This window comes from Dipodomys merriami, unplaced genomic scaffold (genome assembly GCF_024711535.1).
Source record: "Dipodomys merriami isolate MVZ:Mamm:240054 unplaced genomic scaffold, mDipMer1.0.p SCAF_55, whole genome shotgun sequence".
Classification (NCBI taxonomy): domain Eukaryota; kingdom Metazoa; phylum Chordata; class Mammalia; order Rodentia; family Heteromyidae; genus Dipodomys; species Dipodomys merriami.
The window spans coordinates 1,183,765-1,210,109 of record NW_027206124.1 but is presented as its reverse complement, the minus strand read 5'-3'; the positions used below and the strand labels follow the sequence as shown (position 1 = coordinate 1,210,109).

At 55.9% G+C, this 26,345-nt stretch overlaps 1 protein-coding gene across 5 annotated transcripts; it reads left to right on the top strand.

Annotated features, from left to right (window-relative positions):
- The first annotated feature begins 54 nt into the window (after positions 1-54).
- Positions 55-21,729, top strand: Ift27 (intraflagellar transport 27). Of its 5 annotated transcripts, none has more exons than XM_069999433.1 (8): positions 55-331; positions 5,055-5,134; positions 5,830-5,889; positions 6,644-6,772; positions 7,826-7,943; positions 9,023-9,132; positions 15,810-15,945; positions 16,226-16,739. In XM_069999433.1, the coding sequence occupies exons 1-8, from the start codon at positions 298-300 to the stop codon at positions 16,375-16,377; spliced, it is 819 nt and encodes a 272-aa protein (XP_069855534.1). In that variant the 5' UTR covers positions 55-297; the 3' UTR covers positions 16,378-16,739. The 5 variants fall into 5 exon arrangements, with proteins under 5 accessions (XP_069855534.1, XP_069855536.1, XP_069855535.1 ...); XM_069999435.1 differs by lacking the exon at positions 16,226-16,739 and adding an exon at positions 21,658-21,729 and having other exon boundaries at positions 56-331; XM_069999434.1 differs by having other exon boundaries at positions 57-331; positions 6,713-6,772; positions 16,226-16,397.
- Positions 21,730-26,345: the final 4,616 nt, after the last annotated feature.

The following is a 26,345-nucleotide window of genomic DNA, read 5'->3' as shown; positions in this document are numbered from 1 at the left end:
CCTGATCCTAATAGGTCTATGCGTGCCTGCGGTGGGTGGGAGCTTTGGGCAGCAGCCAATTGAAGTATAGCAGGAGGGAAGGGCGGGGCAAGAGTTGCAAAGCTTGCGTGTCTGGCGGGACGCTTTGGGCTGTGGGGTTGTTCGGGTTGTTCCTTCCCAGCTTCGCAGTCGGCGGAGCCCCGACCCACCGGGAGTCAAGGGTTCGGCGTCCCCCGCGGTCGATCCGGGGGTCCTGCGTCCCCGCGGAGCCCGCCGCCGCCGCCTGCCTCGGCCTGGTCCGGGGAGGGGCCGGTTGCCATGGTGAAGCTGGCGGCCAAGTGCATCCTGGCCGGTGAGTCTTGAGTGCGGCGGTCTGCGCGCCCCGCGAGCTTTGTGTTGAAGTAAATTCCCCTCCTTCGTCCCGAAGGCGAGCTGCTGAAAAATCCCACGGAGTACATTGCATCAGGCGGGCAGAATGAGCTGCTCCAGCGCTGCTGGTTCGGGTCCCCGCTCCCCGGCCCCTCTCAGCCGCCTCCCCGCGTGCAGCCGTGCTGGAGGCCCGACGGGCATCAGCGGGGACGCCTGCAGCACCCGGAGTTAGGCAACAGCCACTCGGTAGTCTTATAAGGATTCTTTTCCTGACCGGCCCCCTCTGATGATAGATGTAGGAGGAGTGATTGATGGAAGTGAGTTCCGAGAGGCCCCTGTTGGTTGGTTAAGACCCCAGGTTACTGCAATGTCCATTCTCAGAAAACACCCAGCCTTGCCAAACAGGAACCTTGTTTTATTGACCGACACACCCAACACCCACAGCAACGCCTGGGATAAAGTAGGTGCGCCGTCCCAACTTGTAGAATGAGGTCTGGGTTGGGTATTACATACTTGTAATCCTAGCCACTTGGGAAGGCAGAGACAGGAGGATCCTGCTTTGAGGCCAGCCTGGGGAAAAGTTAGCAAGACCCTCACCCCTCAACCAACGAGCTAGGCATGATGACACTCATTATATTTGTAATCCCAGCTAGTAGAGAGGCCAAAGTAAGAAGATGAAGGTCCAAGAAGCAGCAAGAAGTTGTATTGGGGGGGGGGGGGGAGATTTTGTTGTCATTCCTGTCGTTCAGATTGAGGGTAGAGATGGTATTGATAGTGACTTTTCAAGTTTGAAAAAAGAAAGGGTCACACAGAAAAAATGGCTGACAGTCATAAATCTTGCCTTGGTAGAGCAGAAGAAAATGAAGGCTCTGGAAAGATGGCAGAGCACCCGGTTTTGTTGCCAAATTCTGCCTGCTGTTCTTTCCACCTGTTGCATTTCCCAAGGTCCCATTTTTCCCTCAGGTAGGCTTCCCTGTCTGCCAGCTCTTCCTCTTGTTTCCTTTTTAGTTCAGCCTGCGTGATGGAGCTCTCTCCTGGCACTTCTGTATGCCAGGACAGACTGTGACTCCATCCTTGTGTGACAGTCATCCTTGTGTACAGATAGCACAGATGAGGCCCAGAGCAGTGAGGATACTTGTCCTGGACACACAGCTTAGTGTCTGTCAAGCCCCCTGCCTTTTGCTCTTCCTTCCCCCAGCCTTCCTGGACCCTTGCCCCATGGGACTGGTCCAGCCTCCACCAGAGGCCCCTGACCTCCAGGCTGGCCCTCCACCTCCATCTTCAGCCTCCTTTCTAAGCCTCAAGGACCTCTCCCCTTGGATGTCTCCAGAAAGACCCCAGCCCAATAAACCAGCCCCCCCTATACACACACACACACACACACGTGTTCACACACATGCTCACACAAGCATGTAAGCACACTTGTTAGTTCTGATTCCTCTCACCTGTTGGAGGCCTGTAGTTCTTTTCTCTGTGACATAACTCGTCATCAGGGAACCTGATGTTCAGTGACAGGTGTGTTTGTTTATTGAGCATCTACTATAAAAGTACATCAGTCATCCTGATCGTGCCCAGCACTTCACATAGTAACTCAGATGCCCATATTCCTGGGAAGCAGGAACTGTTTTAATACTATTTTATACACATACTAAATGAAGCCAAGGGAGACTAAGTAACTGACTTGATGCTGCACAGCCAAGTGAGTGGTAGAGCTGGCACCGGCTCCTGAGTCTCCTTGGGTTCTGTAACATGCTGAATCTATGCATGCAAGGATAATAATAATAGATGTGCCACCTGCAGGGTGGTTTTGAGTTTAGATCTCATACTAGCAGCAGGATTGCAATGGATACCCGGGGCAGAGACAAAAGAGCAAAAGAAGGCAGGGCGCCCTCTGGTGGCACAGAGAAAAGCTGATTGGCTTTATTGGCCAGAGTGGGCAGCCTGGAAGGAGGTGGCAGCGAACAAGTCCAGGGGGCTGAGAGGACAGGCGCAGAAGCCGGGGTTTGTGTCGCAACGTGGTGAGGGATTGACTTGAAAGGACAAACCACAGGCAGGCGCCGGTGGCGCACACCTGTCATCCTAGACACTCAGGAGGCTGAGGTCAGAGGGTCAGGGTTCAAAGCCAGCCCGGACAGGAAAGTTTGTAAAACTCTTCTAATTAAACACACAGAAAACTGTAAGTGGAGCTGGGGCTCAAGCAGTAAAGCACCAGCCTTGTCAGCACCCAGGCCCTGAGTTCCAGCCCCAGTACCAACACACACACACACACACACACACACACACACACACACACACACACGCACACACACGCGTGCGCACACACACACACGGGAAGGTGGTGCCATGGCGCCGTTCTGTTGTGTGAGGGCCCCTCTGTTGATGCTGGGCTGGGCCAGGTAGTGCAAGGAGAGAATCAAAGCCAGAGGGCTGCTGGCTTGGCGTGCGCAGGCAAGGCCCTGTCAGGAGAACGCGAAGGGCTTAGCTCCATGCCAGAGCACCGGCCTCGCGCGCTGAGGCCCTGGGTTCCAGTCCCAGCACCGCACCCGCAACACAAAGCTAACTTGTGCTTTGGGCATTGCTGCCGGGAAGTGTCCAGTCACGGGCTTCAGAGGCTTGGGGGAGCCTGAAGAGCACGAAGGAGGAACAGAGACCCCACAGAGCCAAGTGCCCACCTCTGAGGAGGGGCACTGCCTGCTGTCCCTTACACCGCCCCATCGTGGAGCCCAGCCCCAGCTGGGGGCCTGTGTTTTGAGGCCTCTCCTGAGCACACATATCAGAGTTCAGGAGGGAGGTGGGAGCCAGGCTGAACAGCAGCACACACTCCCATAGGATGAAAATTTAACGGATCAGAGAAGACAGACCACTGAGGCAGCGTGGGCATGACCACAAAAGGAGCACCGTCTCTTGGCTGAGGACAGATACAGGAAGGCCCACCTTTGGGGAGGCAGAGGATGGAAAAGTGGTGGCAGGGGGGGAGGAACGCCCGGCCAGTGCAGGATACTGAGGCCACTAAGATCTGCTGCCCCAGCTGGAGGGTGGGCCGCAGGATGCACCGGTTGGACCCCGTCTTGTTCCCCAGTCCCTCTTACAGATGTGCTTATCAGCAATGCCGCTGCCTCCCCAGGCCCTCGCCCCTCCGGGCCCGGCAGGCAGGGAAAGAGCTGATCCGGGAGATTTCACAGGCAGGAAGAGCCCAGGTCTGACTGGATCCAGTTGGAATTGGGAGGTGGGTGCAGTCAAGGGGCAGAGGAGGGGAAATGTCTGGGACCCCAGAGGGCTCTAGTGGTGAAGGCCTGGAGGGCCGTGTCTGGAATGGGCTAGAAACGGTGTTTGAGTGGCTGTGGGGGACTGGGCTGACAGGAGGGGGCGTGGCAGTGGGGGCATGGAGGGAGTTAACCAGTTCCTGGTGGGGGCACACCTTGGCTTCCTCCCAGGAAGCTGGTAACAGGTAGAAAAGTCCCGACTGGCTCTCTCCAGCCTGGAGGAGTCACATACAACGAAATCCCACCTGTAGTCAAGTAATCGCCTCACAAGAGAAAATTATAGGTGGGAAAAGTAAAAGTGGAGCCATGAACAGAGCGGTAGACAAGAAGTCGTGCATGGAGCAGCACATTATGATTGGTGAAATAGGGAGCGACTCAGGGACCCCCTCCCAGGGCCAAGTAATCGTGGAGCAGAAAACGTGCTGGGGGGCGCAGGGCAGGGTGATAGGGTGAGATCAAAGTAAGAGGAGGTAGGAAAGATCGACAAATAAAAGCAAGTCTCTGTGGAGGTCAGGCAGGGGAGGAGCTCCAGGCTCAGTTGCCCTCAAAGTCTCAGGAAGGGTTCAGATAGATCCTGTAGATCTTTGGGTTTGGTTGGTTGGTTGGTTTTGTGCCTGTACTGGGACTTGAACTCAGGGCCTGGGTACTGTTCTTTAACTTTTTCACCTAAGGCTGGAGCTCTACCACTGGAGCCACACCTCCACTTCCAGCTTTTTGATGGTTCAGTGGATAAGAGTCTCACAGACTTTCCTGCCCAGGCTGACTTTGAACCACGTTCCTCAGATCTCAGCCTGCTGCGTAGTTAGGATTGCAGGTGTGAGCCACCGGCGCCCCGCAGATCTTTAGTGTTGAGGCGTGGGTCTCTGGGGCTGGCAAGGGGAGGCAGCACACCCAGCAGGCGGGAGATGAGCCCGGCGAGGCCCTCAGGTCCCCAGCCGTAAACACGCACGCCAAGGTGGAGACAGACCGTGTCACTTGGCGGTGGATTTCCAGATGTGAAGTCCCTGCCCGCAGATACTTGATGACAGCTGATGACAGCGCCGACTCAGGTGGGCTCAGCCAAGCGAGGCCACCCGCCAGCCCACCCCGCCCTCCCTCCCATCCAGACTCCCGAGTACCATCCAGTGTCAGGTGACAGCCTCCCCCAAGGGATGTTCCTCACAGTGGCTGCTTTTGTGGGGGCTCCGGGACCCTTCTGAACCTCTGCTCCCCTCTGGATCCTTCCCTGGGTGGAAGGCGTGTGGGACATGTCGAGATGTGCCCTGGCCTTCAGAGCTTTGAAGATGGCTCTCAGGAGGGCCCTGCCTGCGACCTCCCTGCGCCCAGAAAAGCCGAGGACCACGGCTTGGAACTCTCACTGGTTTTTGGTTTCTAGACCAATGCCCTGGGGCAGGCGGTTCCCAAGTCTGATGGCTCCAAAGTGACTTTTTTTTTTTTCCTCAGGAGACCCAACAGTGGGCAAGACTGCCCTGGCACAGATCTTCCGCAGCGATGGAGCGCATTTCCAGAAGAACTACACTCTGGTAAGCTGCGGGCCCAGGCCTGGCTGTGCGGGGAGCGGCAGGGAGAGGGGCATCAGGGCAGGGGCAGGCCGTGTGAGGACTGAGAAATCACTTGGTACCAGATGGACACGGCTGCCCGGCCTCTGCCCCGGATGGACGTCCGCCAGCACCAACAGTTTTGTGTGGCCTTCAATGACAGTTATGGCCTTTGGCAGAAAAATGTTTCTCCAACCCCTGGCTTAAAAAGAAGTGGGATGCCAGGCACCGGGGCTTCACACCTGCACCCCTCAACTTCTCAGGAGGCTGAGAGCTGAGGGTCACAGTGGGAAGCCAGCCGGGGCGGGAAAGTCCAGAAGACTTTTATCTCCAATGAACCACCAAAAAGCCAAAAGTAGAGCTGTGGCAGCTCAAGTGGGAGAGCACTGGCCTGGAGTGAGGGAGCTGCAAGACAGGGTCTTTGCCTGTGCTCAAGCCCTTGCGCCGGCACAGAAAGAAGAAAAGGAAAAAGAAAGTCGCTGGCCCTGAGGGAGGGGCTCTGCAGAATTCCTAGAAGACACGCTAGAATCTGCCGGATGACGGGACACCCCGTGGCAGCCAGGGAGGCCTCCGACTTGTGCACTTTTGTCACAGCATAAACACGAAGGCTTGGGGTTCCCCAGGGAGCCAGGGTCTCCCCCACTATGGCCCCTGACGCCCGTGTTCTTGGTATCCCGCAGACCACAGGGGTGGATTTGGTGGTGAAGACAGTGCCGGTTCCCGACACGGGTGACAGTGTGGTGAGCTGCTCCTTGGGTCTGGTCTCTGGAGGGGGGGGGGGGGGGCGGGGGATGTGCCCACAGTGGTAGGCCCAGGCCTAGATGGTCTGAGCACACAGGGGGGGATCCAGGGGAAGGAAGGGGAGTGGGTTTCCCTCTCTGTGAATGGGGAGCTTTTGAACTTGACCTTGGAGGGTGCTGTGTCTGTATGGCCTTCTCCCGTGAGGCGATCCCAGAGTCCATGAGCAAGGGAGGGGGGGGAAAGGTGAGAAAAGGCCTAGGCCGGGCCCAGGCAGCCGGCACTCAGGGCAGACGCTGACGCTGACAAGTGGCCAGCACAGACAGCCAGGGCCAGAAGCTGGCCTGGCAGTGTCCATGCAGGGGGGCAGGGGTAGGGGTGGGGGTCCTGCAGTGTGGGCTGGAGGGCTCCCAGGGCTAGGGAAGGCTGACACCGGTGGGAAGGAGCATTACCCCTTCCTTTGCATCCCCAGATGAGTGCTGAATGCCTTCAGTCCCCCAGCCCCCGCCTCCCCCCCTCCTCCCACCCAGTGACCTCTTTTCAAAAGAACTATTAAGACTGGAAAACCAATTTGGTGGAGAAAGTACAGAAGGGCCTTTTGGAATGGAGGGTCACCTGTCCCTGCTGTTTAGAACCCTGTTCTCCAGGCGGGGTGTCACACGCAGGGTTAGGAGGGGTGAGGCAGGAGCCACAGTGCCACCCCTACGGGAACTCCATTTTCTCCACATGGTCGTGGACATACGTGTCTCCTGCCAGGGAGCGGGGAGGATTTACAGCGGGGTGCCACCCCCCCCAGTCTTTCCTGGGACCTGCTTCTCTCTCCAGGAGCTCTTCATATTCGACTCGGCGGGCAAGGAGCTGTTTTCTGAAATGCTGGACAGACTGGCAAGTAGCAAGCTCCCGTCCTAAACCCCTGCCCTGCCCCCCCCATACCCAGAGGTGCCCCGTGATGGAGCTCCCCAGAAAGTCACTGAACGGGCCAGCTCCTCCGGGAACACCCACCCCCCAAGCTGCAGGTTAGGTCCTCCCAGCCCCGTCCTGAAGGTCCCTTTCAGGTCCCTATCTCAGGTTTTCCAGGCAGCGCCACGTGTCCCTGCCCTCCCTGCCCAGAGTGGCCCAGACTCTCCTCCCATCATGCCCCTCTCCCGGGTTTGCTGTGGGTGCCTCTCTACTGTGCCCACCACCTCTCTACTGTCCCACTAGCGAGCCTTCCATGGTGATACTCCCTAACCCCAGCCAGAGAGCTCATTAGAAAGACCTGAGTTTCTAGAGCCTTCTCTTCCTTCCCCCCCCCCACCCCGTTGTTGTTGTTGTTTGTGGGGCCTGGGGCTTGAGCTATGGGCCTGGGCGCTGTCTCTGTGCTCTTCAGCTCAAGGCGAGCGCTCTACTGCTTGAGCCACAGCGCCACTTCCGTTTTTCTAGTAGTTTATTGGAGATAAGAGTCTCACGGACTTTCCTGCTCGGGCTGGCTTTGAACCTGGATCCTCAGATCTCAGCCTCCTGAGTAGCTAGGATTACAGGCGTGAGCCACCCGAGCCCCGCTTTTCTCTTCCTTTCAAAGGACAGCCACATTTTATAGAAATGGCTGCCTTCCCCTTTGTTATCTGAGGCAGAGCTGAGGATGGAGGTTTCGCCACCGTTGATGGTTTCATGGTGGCAGAGCGCAGCCTCAGTCTCTCCACTCAGCTGTTCTGAAGCCTGCTGGCCGGGCCAGCCACTGCCCAGCACCTCCACATGGACACCAGACAGGAGCCCTCCCACTCCTCCCCTGCCCGCCACCAAGCCTGGCTGCCAAGTGTCCCCGGGGTGAGCTGTGGCGCCCCTGGGGTGACCTTTCTTGACTCCGACCCCTAACCCAGAAGCCAAATGTCCCCTGCTCACGCGGCCGCAGGAAGGAGTCCCTTGCATGCTCCTGACGTGTCCTCTGGCCCTGCACAGTGGGAGAACCCCAATGTCCTGTGCCTGGTCTACGATGTGACGAGCCAGACGTCCTTCAGCAACTGTGGCAAGTGGCTGGAGAAAGCCCGGTCCCAGATCCCAGGCATGACACTCCCAGGTAGGAGTGCCAGCCCCTGAGCAGGTAGCACAGGGTCATGGCCTACGTGGTGGCGAGTGCAGCCTGAGCTCTGCTGTGCGTGCGTGCGTGTGTGTGTGTGTGTGTGTGTGTGTGTGTGTACACACGTGCGTGTGTGTGTGTGTGTGTACACACGTGCGTGTGCCAGTCCTGGAGCTTGAACTTAGGGCTTGGATGATGTTCACTACTTTTTTTGCTCAAGTCTGACACCCTACCACTTGAGCCATGGTTCTGTTTTCCAGCCTTTTGCTGGTTAATGGGAGATAAGAGTCTCACAGACTTTCCTGCCTGGGCTGGCTTGGAACCGCAATCCTCAGATCTCAGCCTCCTGAGTAGCTAGGATGACAGGCGTGAGGCTGGGCACTGGGCCTGGCTGTGCTCTGTGGTGGCCATGCTGAGACCCTAGCCCTCTCAGATCGCTCGGTATGGCAGGAACCATGCTACTCACCTGGCAGGGCTGGGATGAGGCCCTGGATCCTAAGACGGGGGGTGCTGTAACATGGATTGATAGTTCCAGAAGGCTCCTTGAAAGAGCCTCATTTTTTCCTGTATGTGGGGGTCCAATCATGATGTCACTTCTGAATGCTTTCAAGCAGTTCATTTTTCATCCCTACGTGAGATCAACAGATTCTCATTAGCGGGCTGGACAGCAGGCTAAGACATTCGCCACAGCCCACACAGCTGGTCTCGGCCAGCTTACCTCCGTGTCCCTGACTCTGAGCCCAGCCCCGAGATTAGCACTAATGACCATTTTGTAAGTTTGTCCCATGTGCCAGGAATTAACCACAAATGCTCACAGAAATCGTAGCCCTCGCCTCAAGAAGTCGAGACCCAGATACACATGAAGCCCCGAGAAAAGGCTGAGCAGAAAGCTGCCCGTTAAAGAAGCAACAGCCACCTGTCCTCTGCGGCCCTTGGGGGAGGGGGAGGGGTGCAGCTGGAGAGACCCTGCCGGTCCTCCCCACCCAGTCAGAAGCAGCGAGCTGGCTCCCGTCTTCTGCCAGCCGCCTTCATGGCCGGCCGCTGGTCAGTGCGACACGGGGGCTCTCTCTTCTGAGCAGGTGTCTTGGTGGGGAATAAGACGGACCTAGCCAGCAGACGCGCAGTGGATGCAGACCAGGCACAGGCGTGGGCGCTGGGCCAAGGGCTGGAATGGTTTGAGACGTCCGTGGTGAGTACCCCAGCTGGAGTGGGCGTCTGAGGAAGGGCCCTCAGGTGACCTCACACATGCCAGGCAGCCTGGCAGAGTCACTCTGGAGCTGGCGTTGACCTTCCAGCTCCAGATCGTCACTCAGTGGAGCAAGATTGACTGAAGCCGTAGGCGGCCCGCCCAGGGGACAGCTGCGTCTCTGTCAGGAGATGTGGGAGGGAGAGGTAGTGTGGGCCCGGTGGTATTTTGGGGGTCTTTCCCAAGTCAGTCCTGCGGTAAAGTGACTCACTCGTCCAGTTCGTGCTGGACAGCTGCCTCCTCTCCGTGCTGAGAGCCAGCCACCCGCAACACAGTGGCCTCCTCTCCTTCTTGTCCCTCCCTGCTGCAGCCCCCTGGAGGCCCCCAAGTCATAAAGTGCCCAGCACACTTGAGCAGGAGCCCCTAAAGCCGGACAATCACCAGCTATCATACTCCTATCATGATCTGATCTAGGCTGCCCTGCACCACGGAACCCCCTCCTGTGTTGGGGGGGGGAGGTTCTAGTCACAACTTCCTGCAGCCAAGGCCCAACATGTGACACTGGCCACACTAGTCAGGTGCCCAGGGTGAGCTTTGCCCTGTGGCAACAAGGGTGGCCCTGGACAGCGTGGCCCAGAGTCCTGGAGGCCTGGCACAGCCGTGATCAGAAGTGTGGCTCAGTGTGGGGCCACCAGATGCCCTGTCTGGGCCTCCAGGAGTGGCTTGTCTTCTCGGCCTCCTTCTGCTGCAGCCTCTGCCCCGGCCCCATCGAGGCCATAGCCAGTGGCCATGTAGACAGGCACTTCCTCAGTGTCCCATGTGGCCACTTCCGGAAGGAAGAAATGTGGCAGTCAGTGCCACCTGCCTGCCCTCAGAAGGACCAGGAGTCAGAAGTAGCCGCAGCCCTTGGCTTGTGATGGACAGCACGGTGCCTCGGGCGCCCCCTGCAGGCCGAGGACGTAAGACCAGCTCCCCGCAAAGCACTAGCCTAGGAAAGGAAGGGCAAGAGCACTTAGCAATATCCAACGCACAGCACACAGGAGACGGCGGCTGTCTGCCTAGCGCAGACGCCTCCCCAGTATCTTGCTTTTACTGTTACTACAGAGACAAATGCCACCTATGCCTCTGGCCCCGTGATCACAAATGTTAAATTAATGAAGTTCAAATGACGAGAGCGTGTGCTGGGCAGGGCCTTCCCCATCCGTCGAGCCCACCTTGGGGGGGGGGGGGAGTTGCACCCACAACTCTTGAGAGCCCCCTCAAAGAGCCCCCTGTGTCTCCAGCCTCGGAAATGAAGAGCCACTCCACAGAGCCCCCAGGCTGCGGGTTCCACGCTCCTCAGGTGCTGCAGTGGGCAGAGATGAATGGAGCTGGAGGAGACCGGGCTAAGCACTCAGTACTGACTGCCAGTTAACTCGTCCCCCCTGAGTTGGTACTAGCAGCAGCTCAGTGAAGAAAGCTGTAATTAAAAAGGAAATGTAACCACACGCTGTCTGAGATACAGCCAGGCCGCAGTGCCAGGCATTCTCCGACCTGGCCTGTTCTTACACGCGGGGCCCAGAGGAGGGTCCTCCGTGATTCCCTGGCTTCCGCGTGCCCCTCAGTGTTTGACATTTTTGGGCCAAAACAGACAAAAGATTTTCTTACAACAGAAGTGAGGGAAAAATTTTAAATCCATTGTTGATCACTGTTCGGACAGTATCAAATTGACAAGCATTCACATTCACTCCCTGGGGGTGACTGCCCCCTCCCCCAGCCTCTAGCGGGTCGGCAACATTTGTGGGGGGGTCTACTATGTGGTAGGTATTTTGCGCATATTATCATTTTGTTTGTTTGGGGGTGACTGGGGTTTGAACTCAGGGCCTTAAGCTTGTGCACTTGAGCTACACCCCCTAGCCCTCTTGTTTTCTTGTGTTGTTCAGAGAACCAACTGCTTTCCTCCATGCTGGCCTCCTAGCTTCATGCTCCTTCCTTTTCTAGCTCTCCTGCCGCTGCGATCACAGGCATGAACTACCACTCACAGCTTGTATTTGAGATAGGGTCTCACTTCCTTCCCCCTAGGCTGGCCTTGAATTATAATCCCTTCAACTCTGCCTCAGGTTGCCAGACATCCATTGTCGATTTAACTGCCTTAGGGCCCTTGGGGCCAGAATCCTAAACTAGATTGAGGGCTAATCTGGGCTCACTGTAAGAGATGCTGGCTTTAAATAGGCTTCATCTCTCGGCATCCATGAGATTATGTACATGAGATTATGATTAGTCATGTGACAAAAGGACTCCCGCCACAGTCAGGAGTGTTTGGAAAACCACTCCATTTCCATCAGGAGGATCCGGGGTGTCTCTTAAGGCCTGTCCACCTTGAATTCCTTACTCCTTTTGCTGGGAGACCCAAGTCCATTCAGCTGTGCACCACGTGGGCCTCCGCTCTGCTCAGAGCCATGGCGAACTACACTGAGTGACCGTGGCCCTGCCGTGATGGGAGACTCCACACAGCAAGGGTCTGAGCCCTTCTGCTCACGCAGTCTATCTTTCTGCCCCTTCCCCAGCTCCCTCTGCCATCCCCCCTAACCCTCTCCCCCCCGCCCCGGGTCACTTGGTGGCCCTGCTGGAAGGTCCCTGGGACTTTCCGCCTGGCCCTCATCACTCGGTGCACTTGAGCCTCCCACTGCATCCTGGGAAGGCTGGCTGCTCCGCTCCAGGGTCTGGGACAGGCTGGGTTCCTCACCAGCCAGCTGGGCTCTGCACCTGCCGGGGCCTGGTCTACTCATCTGTGAAATGCACATGGTGCTTCTGCGGCGTCCCCGTCTCGTTGGGGACACTTCACAGCCTCTGCTCAGGGCGCGCCTTGGCCAGCTGCTCAGCAATGATGCCTCCAGGTTCCCACCGTCAGGACTGTGGTGAGCTCTGTGCCGACTTCTGAAGAAAACAAATAGGCAGCTGAGTGTAGTCGTTCATGCCTGTAATCCCAGCTCTCGGGATCTGAGATAGGAGGATCATCAATTCCAGGTCAGCCTGACTCACATCGTGAGATCCTGTCTTCAAGACGACAAAGGAAGAACCAAAAAGCTCCTGGGAGGGGCCTCGGTCCTCTGCCAGATAAGCCCCAAAAAGGGTCTCACGTCGCAGGAAAGGTGGCTGCATAGAAAGAGACCCAGGCCCCTGGGTCTCCTCATTGTCCATACCTGTAATCCTAACTACTTAGGAGGCTGAGATCTGAGGATCGTGGTTGGAAGCCAGCTAGGCAAACATCCAAGGAAATCCTATCTCCAATTAGCCACATAAAAGCTGGACGTGGAGCTGTGGTTCAGAGCGCCAGCCTTAAGCATAAAAGCTAAGGAACAGTGCCCAGGCCCTGAGTTCAAGCCCCAGGATTGCCCTCTTCCCCCACAGAAGAAAAAAAAAAAGCTCCCAGGCGTACTCAGAGTAAGGGAACCGTGGCTGGCGCCAGTGCTGGCTCCTGCCCGGGCCTCCTGGCCTGGGCTGCCTGGTCCCTGCTGATACCTCCCACGGTCTGGGGGTCAGGGAGGCTCCCCTGTGCAGCCATGTTGTTTCCCTGCTTCTCCTGGGCCCCCTTCTTCACTCCCACCCTCCAGGCAGGGTGGCCCCAATCTACCTGTCAGCTGAGCCAAGAAGGGGTCTCTTTTGAACATCCTGCCACACAGCCTGTGGCTGTCTGCACATTCCTGGTCATCTCTGGCTCTCAGTTTCCTCCTGTAACCCAGCACCTTCTGGAAGGGGCCCAGATGTGGGCAGAGGCCAGGCCAGGGACGCAGCATGGGCGCTGGCTCCCGTGGATGGGAAAGAACCAGGCTTTCTCTTGTCTTCCAGAAGGAGATGGACCACTACGAAGCCCCTTTCCACTGCCTGGCCAAGCAGTTCCACCACCTGTACCGGGAGAGGGTGGACAGCTTCCAGGCCCTGGTCTGAGGGCCCCAGCCTCCGCTGCCCCAGCTCGGGGCTGCCCCCAGCCCCCCCCCCCGGGCCCGCCCGGGCACCGGAGGGTGAGATGTCTCCACGCTCCCCCTGTGTCCTGACCACTGTAAATAAAATGAGGACAGAGCATAGTGGCCACGCCCCCTCCTGTCCTTGGCCCCGGGCATCTGGTTCCATTCTGCATCTTGACTGTAGCCAAGCAGCGCCATTGGCCTGGAAGGAGGTGGGACTCTGCCTGCACCCTCCCATCCCCACCTCCAAACACTCGGGGATGGGGGCCCCCTGTCCACCCTGCAGGCCGCAGAAGGGCCCCAAGCCCGGCCAGCCTCTTCCCCACCAAAGAGCCCAGTCAACCTCTTCTTCCTGCAGTGACCGCCTCAAGCCAGCTGCACGCCCAGCTCTGCTGTTTTGCATCCTGCATCCATTGCCAGATTAATCTTGTAAAGCACCCCTTTAGTCCTGTCTCTCCTCGGACAGCAGGCGCACCGAGGTGGCAGCGACCCAAGGGCTCCTGGGACCGTCACCTCCCCCCGGGTGCCCCACTTCCTCAGCCTCAGCGCCCCCCAGGGCTTCGCCATGCCCCCATGCCAGGTGGGAAGGGGGTGTTGTGCCAAGAACACCAGCTTTGGGGCGACCGCTGGGCGCCTGCCAGCGGTGGTAGCAGTAGCGGGAGTTGCTCTGGTCGCCATTTATAACCGTGGTCCACGGAGCTGAGCCAGGCGAGTCCCACCTCTGCTGCGTGAGGCCTGCTGGCATCCCTGTTAATAACAATAATAATGATAATAATAAGGGGCCACGCTCCACACCCGCGGCTCACACCTGTGATCCTAGCTTCTCAGGAGGCTGAGGTCTGAGGATCACGGTTCAAAGCCAGCCTGGGCAGAACAGTCCCATGTGACTCATCTCCAGTTAACCAGTGAAAAGCTACAAGTAGAAGTGTGGCTCAAGTGGTAGAGCACCAGCCGTGAGTGGGAAAAGCTGAAGCAAGAGCAAAAGGTCCTGAGTTCAAGCCCTTGTACCAGCCCCCTCCCCCCCAAAAAATGAGGCCCCAAAGGGCCTCCAGGCCCAGCCCAGCCTGTTGCCGCCACCTCTCTGCCTTGGCAGGAGCCCATGGCAGTCCTACCCTTGGGCCAGGGTCTCTGTGAGTGGGGCGTCCGGGGTGCGCGCCAGCGCCAGGCCTCCACAGACCCCCGTCCTGCACTCGTGGCGGGCCCCTCGCTGCACTCCAGCACAGAGCCACCCCCGCAGACCCCCGTCCTGCACTCGTGGCGGGCCCCTCGCTGCACTCCAGCACAGAGCCACCCCCGCAGGACGTGTGTCTGGACACACAGGACACCAGCTGCCACACAAGGCCTTCAGCAGACAGCCAAGGGAACGTGGTGGGGCCGGGGGCTTTCTGTTCCCCAGAATGGGTCAGGAAGTACAGAGGAGCCCGTGAGCATCCTGGCCTCTCTGCTCCCATCTTCCTGTCTATGAGGAGCCGCAGTGGCCGCAGCCACTGTCCCTGCCTGCCCTCCTCCCCCGAACTCCGCAAGGAGGCCCCCAGAGAATCCTGAACTGGACACTGCCAGGAAGAGGCGGCCGGCGCCACGCTCCCCTGCTGGACGCTGGCGGGCCTTCAGAGCCAGCGCGCGCTGTTGCCGGCCAGGGAGAAGGCCGCCTCGCGGGAGCCTGGTCCTCTGGCAGAACTAAAGAGGACACTGCCTGTCTCCTGGGGAGGCCCAACCCCAAGTCCTCAGAGGTTGCAGCCAATAGCTGTAAACGTGGGGGGGTGGGGCAGGGGAGAGGGAGATGTGCTGCGCAGTCCAAGGCACCCCAGAAAGAAGAGGGGAGATGAGATTTGAACAAAAGACTCCATTTTTGAACAGGCTGGTCCGAGTTGTAAGGACCTGAGAGGCTCAGATAGACCAGGTCAGCCTGCTGTGAAACCCGAGGGAAGGCAGAGCAGTCGCATGAAGTGGGTTGGGCACTGTAGCTCAAGCTTATAATCCCGGCTACTCAGGAAGTGGAGATCTGTAGGATCACAGTTTAAGTCTAGCTGGGGTAAGGAGTTAGCAACTCCCATCTCAACAAAACAAGCTGGGTACATGCCTGTCACGTTAGCTGCTCAGGAGGCAGAGGTAGAAGGATTGGGATTCGAGGCTAGCTCTGGCAAAAACAAATGAGACCCTACGTGAAAAACAAGGCCAAAAGGGCTACAGGCATGACTCAAGCGGCATAGCACCTACCTAGCTAAACAAAGCCCTGAGTTCAAACCCAGTCTCTTCCCGCCACAGCCACCATACAAAAAGAAGAGAGAGGAAGGAAGGAAGGAAGGAAGGAAGGAAGGAAGGAAGGAAGGAAGGAAAGAAGGAAATGGCTTGGGTTTGGAGCTCACTGTGTTGCAATTCACTCAGTAAACTGCCTCAACAAGTAGATAAACAGTTGAGAGCATTTCCGATGGTACAGAACGCTAAGTGGAGCTTTGGAGTTCTGGGGGCCATTGAGTCAGGTGGGCAGGAAGGACTTTGAAGTGACATCTGAAATCTGACAGCCATGTGACCATCTGGGGTAAACATCCTAGAAAGTAGGACAAAATGCCTACCTCCTGTGCCCTAGGCAGCAAATGCAAAGGCCCTGTGGCTCCACACTTGGGAGTTGTTTCCTTTTTCATCCCAAATTAGAATTTTGCGCTCCCTAATACACACACACATCCTTTTTCTCCAGAGCACTGATTGACTTTTTAAGTGCGTTGTCCTTTATTTCAGAGGCGGAAAACAGAGAGAGAGAGAGAGAGAGAGAGAGAGAGAGACTTCAGGTTGCAAATGGTTGGTGACAGGGCCAGGATGAAGCGGTGGACTCATGGTAGTTGTGGACCGGCTGCCTGTACTGTCCTCTCCACAGGTAAGCAGAGCTGATGAATTTGCACAGGACCCTGGCGGAGAGCTCCATGCCATCTTAAAAAGGCAAGAGCACCCAAGCTCAATAGGAGAAAATATTGATCAAGCTGGTTTTAGGTTTCACCCGTGCTGGGAGGGGAACATCTGGGCTAGTCATTATGAAATAGCTTTGGGGTGGAGGGGAGTGGCTCAGGTGGGACCTGGGCTGGGGGCAGGGGGAGGAGCCCAATCTGGTGGGTCTCTGGAGCATGGGCCTCTATGGGATCCTTTCTCGGATCATCTAGAGAGACTGGAGTTTGTGGGAAAATGCCAGCTTCTGATCAGAAGATCACAGTCCACGTGCAACTGTGTGTGCTTAGGCAAGACCCTTGGCCTCTCTGGTGCTCAGCTTCAAATGAGAGTGTTACCAGCCCGACTGATTTTTTTCAATATGTAAAACCTTTCCCGAGGCACAATGCTTAGCCAACGCTCAATGCATAGGAGCTGATGTCCCTATTTTCTATAAGTATGCTGAGTTACATGCTTAATTGTAAAAAAGAAGAAAGAAGAGAGCGAGAGAGAGAGAGAAAGGAAAAGAAAGCAAGAAAAAGAAGAAAGAATACAAGGAAGGGAAGAAAGGAGAGAAGAAAAGGTGGGGAGCCAGAAGAAAAGGAGGGGGAGGGGAAAAGGAACACGAGTGCAAATCGGAAAATGATCCCAATCCCAAGGACAGCCGCCGTGTCCCTGGGCAGACGGTTCTCTCCCGCCATCTCTGTACAGAAGTGCAGTTTTCAAAGCCAAAAAAAAAAAAAAAAAAAATCTGAGGAAGCTTTCCTTACTATTAGCATCCTATCTCTTTCTCCTAACTTCATGTCTCGTGGATGTAAGTTAAAAGGTTGGGTCCTATGTGGCCAAGGTTTTACTGTTGTTTTGTTGGGGGTGGGGGACGGTAGTGTTTGGAGTTTGTTGTTTTTTTTTTTTTATCAATGGTGGGGCTTGAACTCAGGGCCTGGGTGCTGTCCCTGAGCTTTTTCACTCAAGGCTGGTGTTCTACCCCTTGAGTCACACCTCCACTTTGGCCTTTCTGATAGTTAACTGGAAATAAGAGTCTCAAGGATCTGTCAGCCTGCACTGGCCTCCAAGTGTGATCCTCGGATCTCGGCCTCCAGTGTATCTAGGATTAGAGGTGTTGTGCCACAGGTACTCTGCTTGCTGAATTCTTTTATAATCATGGAACTGGTCTTGTTTTATAAAGAGGACAGCACAGCACCCACCATGTGCACAATAGAAGTTGTGGGATTTGGGCCCATGTGCTTGTCCTGTTCTATGTCTGTTACTGTTATTGGCTCATAGTTTAAACTATGAGAAGATTTTTCTGTAAAGGTCCATTTGAACTTTTTTTTTTTTTTTGGCCAGTACTGGGGTTGGAACTTAGGGCCTCATGCTTGTTCAGGTTGCTTGTCTACCACTTGAGCCATGCCTCCAGCCCAGCTTTTTGCTGGTTAATTAGAAATGGAATCACACAAGACTTTTCTGCCCAGGTTGACTGTGAATGATGATCTTCTGGATCTTAGCCTCCTGAGTCGCTAAGATTACAGGCATAACCCGCCAGCATCTGGCTCTGCATTTGGATACCCATGACACAATTCATGGGCTCTACACAATTACAAACGCAGGCAGTCAGCCACGGGCAGCTGACCAAAAGCCCATGCAGATCTGTCTTAACATGAATCGAGTGATTTTGCGGGCCTTATGTAACCTGACAGAGCTAGGGAACAAAACATTTCCTATCCCTGGATGCTGGTGACTCTCACCTGTAATCCTAGCTACTCAAGAAGCTGAGATCTGAGGATCTCTGTGCAAAGCCAGCCTGGGAAGAAAAGTTTTTGAGACTCTTATTTCCAATTAATCACCAAAAAGCCAGAAGTAGAGATATGGCTCAAGTGGCAGAGCACCAGCCTTGTGCTAAGAAGCCAAACAAGATCATGAGGCCCTGAATTCAAGACCCAGGACTGGCACAATGAACAAACAAATCTGTTGCCAAATTGTTGCTAATAAAATGAACAGTAAGTCCTCTGGTCAGGTTCTAAGCAATCCATATTCCTGTCTTCATGGTCACTTCCAGGAGGGTCTTCCCAGTTGGCTAGTAAGCCATTTTAAATGATCATCTGTTGAAGGTCACAGGTCACTAGGTGTTGCTCAAGAAGAGCTCTTGAGTGAGCATTGCCCTTCTGTACCTCGTTATGGGACCTGTCCAGTTATTTCTTCAGGATAGAAGTGGAGACAGGAACTTTCTAGGTCAAAGCCTAGGACTCTTTCTAAAGTTTTAATCGCCCTCCACAGAAAATGGTACCAATTCACACTTGCACCAGCAGGGAGTGGCTCCCTGGACAGCCTGCAGTTACTGATGAAAGGGATTGAAGGGACAGGAAAGGACCTGGAAGAGAGGCCTGGGATGAGAGAAGCACGTGGCCCCATGGAGCCTTCTGCACCCCCAAACAACTGTCCACTTGTCAGGGCAGTGGGGTGTGAGTAGAGTCCAGGGGTGCAGTCCCACTGGTGGCTGAAGGTAGATTAAACCCTAAAGCAGCAATGCAATCAAGGCTAAGAACAAAGTCAAAGCAAAGCCTCTTCGATCCATTCTAATTAGGAGCTGCCTTTCCAGAGAAATTGGGAGCAGGCTGCCACGGCTGACAGCAAAAAGAAAAAAAAGAAAAACCAAATTGCTGCAGCCCAGCGGTGCTGGGAGCTCCAGAGCTGGTCCACAGAGCTCCTCCACCATGCAGGAGCCCCACTCTTCCCGGGGCGGGGGGGGGGGGGCTACAGAGTCTGAATGGCCAAGGTCAAAGGCTCACCGATCCTGAGCCTGGCTAAGGGCAGGGAAAGGCGGACAGGGCTGACCTGCTTTGCTCCTGGCTGCCTCCTCCCTGCTTTCTCCTCCCCGTCTCCTCCCCCTACCCTCCCACCCCCCTGCCCACCTTTTCTTCCTTGCTGTAGCTTAAATACTAAACTTTATTTCAAGCTTGGGAAGAGTAGATAAAACTAAAGTATATGCTTGAGGTCTGGCTCTGCACACACCAATAGAGGGGCTGTGTCCACTGGCTTTGTGGCCTGGGCCCAGTGGATCTCTGATCTGTAGAGAAGATGCTCCACGAGGCCCCGCCCACCCGGACACGCCCTCTCCTTGTTGCCACGCCCACCCGGGGAATACACATTTGTGGTGCCCTGCCCACCCGGACACGCCCCCCAAGCCGCCCCACCCTCCCGCGTTGCCACGCCCACCAGGACACGCCCCCCGGAATAGGTCTTATGTGTGCTGCCCTGCCACCCCGGAGTCCCAGCATGAGCTTGCGCTGACAGCCATCGGCGCAGGACCGAGGTTGGGGAAGGGAGTGACATGATGTCAGGGTTGGGGTGAAGGCATTGGGGCATCTGTTTCCTTATTCATTAGGACAGCACTGACGCCCAAGGTGGTGCGGGAGCTGAGCCCTTCCCCCTGCCCCCACCCGGCCTCCTCTGCAGAGCCAGACTGGGCGCCAGCCTGGTCCCCTGCCCACCTCTCTCAGGACTGATCTCCTGGCTCAAGGACCGGGTGGAATCCTCCCAGGAGGTCACAGGGCTGGACTCGGCTTGGGATGGGAGCAGGGCTACTCAGAGGAGGGGAGGGGAGCTGTATTGGGGGCAACCCTCCACCCTTGCTATCCATGGGCCTTGTGTGGCCTCCGTAGGGATGACTTTGCTTTTGAATCTGTCAGGCCCCGTCTGCTGGGTGAAGTCACTAGGAGGGTGGCAAAGGCCACCATACGAAAGGGGGAGGGGTCGGCCAGTGTCGGTGAAGTGCCTCTCCCAGAGGCTTCCATTCACCCCTCCTTGCTTAGACACAGGTGGGGTTCCCACCCCAAAGAGGGATTATGGGGTGCTGCTCAGGGCAGGGATCTCTTCCCACAGAAGTGAAGGTCCTGCCACCTCCACGGTGAGCCACCCGTGAGGGTCAGTGTGCAGCCAGGGGCTTCGTCACATGCACAGGGCAGGCCCAGCCCCTCACCACTGCCTCCTCTACCCGCCACTGTTGCCCGGAGCCCCTAGATCCATCACCCAACCCCCCCTCCTCCACCCCTCACAGCTGGCCAGCTGAGCCCCTGAGCCCCTCCATGACAGCAGCAAGGGCGGCTGAGGCCAGACGAGGCAGAGGAGCGAAGGTGTGGCTGGCAGACCCTCCTGACCCCTTTTGAGGGCACTGGCTTCCAAGACCATCTGCTCAGGCAGGGCACTGGGGCAGAAATGGCAGCACCCGGCCAGCCACGTGCTGCTTCTGGGCTCGTGCGGCCGGCCAGAGGCCTGGCTGGCCGCCTGCCACCATTTCCAGACCAGGCCACAGAGGGAGTCAGCTCCTGGCAAAGACCCTCCCCCAATATCCCAGGTGGGGTATGGGGTCTCTGGCCTAAGAGGGCAAGTGGGGTAGGGTGGGTGGGAATGGACAGAGACACAGGTGTTTTCTCCTTAGAGAGAGGAGTATTGGGTGGGGGGGAAGGAGAGGCCCTCATGCTGGACACTCTCTGACCTACTTGGTGTCTCTAGCCTGGGGGCCTGGGCCCTACCCTGCTGAGTCTCTGCTGAGTTCCTCCCACCAGCTCATCCACACATTAACTGTTTTCCTTTCAAAGACCTTTCAGTGCAACCTTTCCTCTGTACTCATCATGCCTCAGTTTCCCCACCTAGCGGGAATACATAGTGGGGATACGTGGCAGTAACTTCCTTTTGGTTCCTCCAGGGAGACAGGGGCTCAGAACCAAGTGATTGCTTTAGGAGGTGATCCAAGCAGTACTGAAGGGAGGGGAGACCATGAAACCCAGAGAATGGGGGTCACCCCTTCTCCAGGGCCTATTGGAGGGCATACCTAGAAGTACACATCAAGGAGCATGAAAGCTGGAATATTTGTCCCTGAGCTCCCACGCAGTGGTGAGAGACGGAAGGGAAGCATGCACCCCCAGTTCTTCCAGCATGGGCCTTGCAGGCCAGCAGCATAACAAAAAGCTTCCAGCAAGAATGAAAATTGTAAGGCAGGTGTCAGGAGCTTATGCCTGTAATCCTAACTACTCAGGAGGCTGAGATCTGAGGCTTGAAGTTCAAGGCCCAGCCCGGCCAGGAAAGTCTATAAGATTGGTATCTCCAATTAACCTGCAAAAAGCCAGAAATGTGGCTGTGGCTCAAGTAGTAGAGTGTTATCATTGAGCAAAAACAGCTAAGGGAGCCTGGTGCTGGTGGCTCACACCTGTAATCCTAGCTACTCAGAAGGCTGAGATCTGAGGATCGCTGTTCAAAGCCAGCCCAGGCAAGAGAATGTGTGAGATTCTTATCTCCAATAAACCACCAGAGAACCAGTAGTGGTGATGTGGCACAAAGTTGTAGAGGGCTAGCCTTGAACAAAAAGAGCTCAGGGACAGTGCCCAGACCCTGAATTCAAGCCCCATGACCAACCAGAAAAGGCTAAGGGACAGTTCCTGAACCCTGAGTTCTGGAGGTAGGGTAGAAGAAGATGGAGCCCAAAAGCAAAGCCCAGGAAGAGATGTGTAGAGGGACAAGGCTGTGTGTCCTATTGGGAACCCAGGAAGACTACATTTCCCAGTCTCCTTGTAGCTTGTGGTGGCCAATAGAATGAGGGAGGAAGTAATAAATGGTATTTCCTGTCCATCCTACAGAATCCTCCCTCAGGGTCCTCTACTCTGTCTCTTCACAGGCCTACCAAAGCAAGGGTCTGCAGAACCTTCACTATAGAGACCAGAAGACAAACATTTTAGGTTCTCTGGACCACACTGTCCCTGTCATTGTGGTGCTAAGACAGTCATTGACAGAATGTAACTGAATAACATGACTGGGTCTCAATAAAACTTTATTTACAAACCATGAATTGCCAACCTTCAACCTAGATGATGGGGGAGCCACTGGGTGAAAGGAATGTCCCTCCCTCCCTTTGTGGAATGAACCCCACCAGCCATACCCTAGCCAACTTTCATTCAGTCCTGGGTGAGAAACCTTAGTTGTGTTACGACACTGAGACTTGGAGGAGCATTTTTATTTCTAGCAGGTAGCCTAGCCCAACTTGTAAGCTGGGGGGTGGCTGTGCTCATAGGCAATGGAGGACAGGAATATCTGGGAAAGACAGAAGCCATGTATTCCGAAGAATAGAAAGATGGGCTGGGCTGCAAAAGGAACACATAGAGGGGTCTCCAGGAAATGGAATCTAAACTGAAAGTTTGACTAACATAGGAAAGAGTCACTAACAAGGAACCATTCACTGGCTGCCCAGCTGCCTACCAATAAACCTTGCATTTCCCTCCATTTCTCTGCCGGGGGCGGTGGAGTCCAAGTGCCCCTCACTGGCTGGCATGCCCTTCACTCTCACACCTGCTTAAGTCCCACCCTTCTTTGGTCACTTCATGAAATCCCTCTTGTTCCACTGAGCAATGGTAACAGAGCCTCCCAAAAAGAGGACAAGCTTTGAGGCAGCCTAGGTTCACATACAGGACCAAGTTTGCTGAGCTTGGAAACTTCTATTTTTTATTTCATTCCTAGTCTCTCACATGAGGAAGAATTCTGAAAAGAACTGACTTTTGAGAAAGGTTTGAAGAAATGACTTCAAGCAAAGAACAAAGCTGAGATCACAACTAAGAAAACAGTTGACCCCTAAAGCATGATTCTAAAGGTTTGGGGAGAGACCTCAGAAAGATCTATTGTGGTGTCATCTAGACTCTTCTATACGTACCAAGAACTTCTAAGCATAGGTTGAAAACATTTTCTGAACTGGGATGGTAGTTTCATATCTATACTCCTAGTTACTTTGGATGTGCAAGTAAGAAAATCAGGGTTCAAGTCCAGTTAGGGCAAAAGCATGAGACCCTATTGGAAGAAATTAAACACAGAAAGACTGGGGCATGGCCCAGATGGTAGAGGGCTTTGCCTAGCATTCATGAGGACATGGGTTTGATCCTCAGCACCACCAAAGAGAAACATGGTGTCTACTGCCCTTCTCTTGAGCCTGGATGGATCTATGATAGCGCTGAATGGAGCAGAATGGCCGGTGGAGGACAGCGGCAGTGACGTCTGCTTCCCTAGAAGATGACACGGCTTTGCAGAGACCCTCATCGTGCAGTGAGAAAACCCAACCACCAGGAGAGCCCAACCAAGCACACAAAGGTCTCACTGCCCATTTGGAGACAGAGTTCAGGATGAACCTAAGAAAGACTCAGGTTGCCCAGACAGCATGGTCCGCCCACAGTCCCCGTGTGCCAGGCTGGGGAGGGAGGCAGACAGCGGTCTTGGCCCTGGAGGGTCTTTGATCTGAGCAGCAGGGTCCCAGGACCAAACATCCCAGGTAGGGCAGGTGTGGAGGAAGGGAAAGGCCCTCTTCAAGTCAGGCCTCTGTAGGCTGATGCTCCCCGTCCAGGCAGAGCCTGCTGCCAGAATCTCGCCTTCTGCTTTCTTTATTTCTGTTTTCGACAAGCAGCCCTGACCTATTTGGGGACAGTTCTTGTCATCTGACTGTTTACTGTCCCATCTCCCTCCTCTTAACATTGTCTCCATGACCCACTCTTCTTGCCCTGGGACCATCTGATGTGTGTGTGTGTGTGTGTGTGTCTGTGTGTCTGTGTGTCTGTGTATGTATGTCCTGAGGCTTGAACTCAGGGCCTGGCCATTGTTCCTGAGCTTTTTTGCTCAAGGCTGGCACTCTACCACTTGAGCCACAGCTCTACTTCAGGCTTTTTCCTGATTAATTGGAGATTACGGCTGGCTTCAAAGTTTGAGCCTCCGATGTCAGCTTCCTGAGTAGTGAGGATTACAGGCTCCCCGCCCATCTGCTATTCTTTCACTTGCTCTTTCTCTCATTTTCCTCTCTCTTGAATGATCATCCCCACCCCACCCCCAACCCTCCTGCTAATTCTTCTCCCTCTCCTCTGCTGAACTCTCACCTCCCCTCAGTCACCTGCACCCCTTCCTGTCTTGGCAGCCCCTGCCTCCGTCTCCCCTCCCTCCTCCCTGTCTCCCCGCGCCCGCCACTTCCCTTCTTCAATCTGGGCCTCTCAGTCCCCACCATCCCTGGCTCACCTCGGAGCAGGACGGCTGGAGGGCGGAGGGTCCCAGAGGGGAGGGCCCGCTTGCCGTTATTTTATTTTTACAACGTCCTTGGCTGGATGGAGGTGTTTGTGGGGTGGGGGGACCAGGACAGCGAATCGCACAGGCGAGGAATGTAGGTCAGTCCCTGCCGGCCCCCGTGCAGGAGCGCCTGTCCTCTGGGGCCAGCTCTGCGGGCGGCTGCTGCCAGGGCGACCGGGACCCGGACCCAGACCCGGACCCGGGCCAGGGCCTCTTCACTTGTGGAGGCCAAGGCGGGAGCTTCTCAGCTCTCCACCCGATCAGGGCTCAGGCCGGGCCTGGGCGACACCCCTGCTGCTCCTGCCTGCACACGACGCCGTGGCCAGCTGAGCCACCGAGTTCTCGGCAGACGGCTGAACGTGTCTGGCCCTCAGTGGTCCCACCTGAACGTAGGAACCAGGGACGCTGGGAAGGAGCGGGGAGGAGGCTCTGGAGGTGTGGCTGGAAGGGCAGCCTGCCAGCTTTGGGCTTTGAGTGCAACGCCAAGCCAGAGTCAAGTGTTAAGCCGGGCGCTGGTGGCTCACGCCTGTCATTCTAGCTACTCAGGTGGCGGAGATCTGAGGATCGCAGTTCAAAGCCAGCCTGGGCAGGAAAGTCTGTGAGACTCCTATCTCCAATGAACCACCAGAAAACCGGAAGTGGCGCTGTGGCTCCAGTGGTCGAGCGCTGGACTTGAGCTGAAGAGGCTGAGGGACAGCGCCCAGGCCCAGAGTTCAAGCCCCAGGACTGACAACAAAAAAAGTCAAGAGTTCAAGCCCTGGTACCAACCTGCTTGTGCATGTGCACACAGTTATGCATGCACATGCACACACACACATGCACACGTGCATGTGCACACACGCACTCACACACAGACTCATGCACATGGTGAACAGCATTGCGGGGGACTGTCTCCATGCCTGCCGACCCCATCCCCATGCCTGGCATCAGCCAGCCCCTCCACTTTTCATGAAGGAAGCAATGGAGGCCCCAGTGCCGGGAAGTGGATGGTACCGGAGGGTGAGCGGTACACGGGAACCAGGACTGGCCCCATGCCTGAGGCGCAGCGGCTCTGGTGTGTGTAGTGCTGCCTAGCACAGGGAAGAAGGCCAGAAGCTTCCCGTGCCAAGAGCCGAGGGCCCTCTGTGCCCTGCACGGTGCTGGGCCCAGGGACAGGAGGGGCCAGCACACAGACAGGGAGTCTCCGCTTTCCCTCACATCCTAAGAGGGAACCAGATGTGAAATAAACAAGTAGAATTGCAATGGCTAGTTGTGAGCAGAGCATGTGCAAAGGCCCTGGGGCAGAAAAGAGCCCTCGGGCTGAAGAGAGAGAAATTGCTAAGATGCGGAGCCAAAATTGGGCAGAGTTGGGCCACCCACGGTGCCAGGAATGTGCATGAGCCCACTGAAGGGTTTTAAGCAAGGAAGAGATAAGGAATGATTTCTATTTCAAAGCATCCCTCTGTCTGCCAGGTAAACCAGAGGCAGTGGAAGAGTGCATGTGAACATGAGGAGACCCAAAAGAACAGTCAAGCGAGAGACCAGCACAGCTCAAGTCAAGAAAATGCTGGTCCCAGGAGATCTACATAGGGTGATTGTGGCCCTTTGATAGAGATTATTAAGAGCTGGGCCTGGTAGCTCATACCTGTAATCCCAGCACTTGGGAGGCAGCAGCAGGAAGATCCTTAGCTGGAGGCCACCCTGAGCTCCGATAGCAAGATCTTGCCACACAACCAGGCAACAATCCCCTGCCTACTCTTCTTGGTCATGAGCTCTGAGGAGAGGCAGAGGCGCAGCTCTCTGCAGCAGAGAAGCTAGCAGCTGGATGTCGGGCACGTGTTCTCCTTGGGCCGCTCCTCCTGGAGCTTTGCTGGAAATTTGCAAACCTCAGGTAGCTGCGGTCCAGATTCTTCATCTGTGGGTGGAATGGAGGCTCTGCCCCTCCCTCCAGGGCCTGAGGGAAGTAGAGGATCATGGGTAGAAAGCATTTGCAGAGGACCAAGAGTCCCACCTGGTCCTTCAAAAGCCACTGCCCGGACGGGTGCCGGTGACGCTACTCAGGAGGCTGCGATCTGAGGGTCGTGGTTCAAAGCCAGCCTGGGCCGGAAAGCCCGTGAGACTCTTCTCGCCGATAAACCACCTGAAAACCGGAAATGGTGCTGTGGCTCAAGGGGTAGAGCACCAGCCTTGAGCTGAAGAGCTGAGGGACATAGCATCCAGGCCCAGAGTTCAAGCCCTACCACTGTCAAACACAAACACAAACAAAAGCCACTGCCCAGTGTCTTGCTGTTGGCT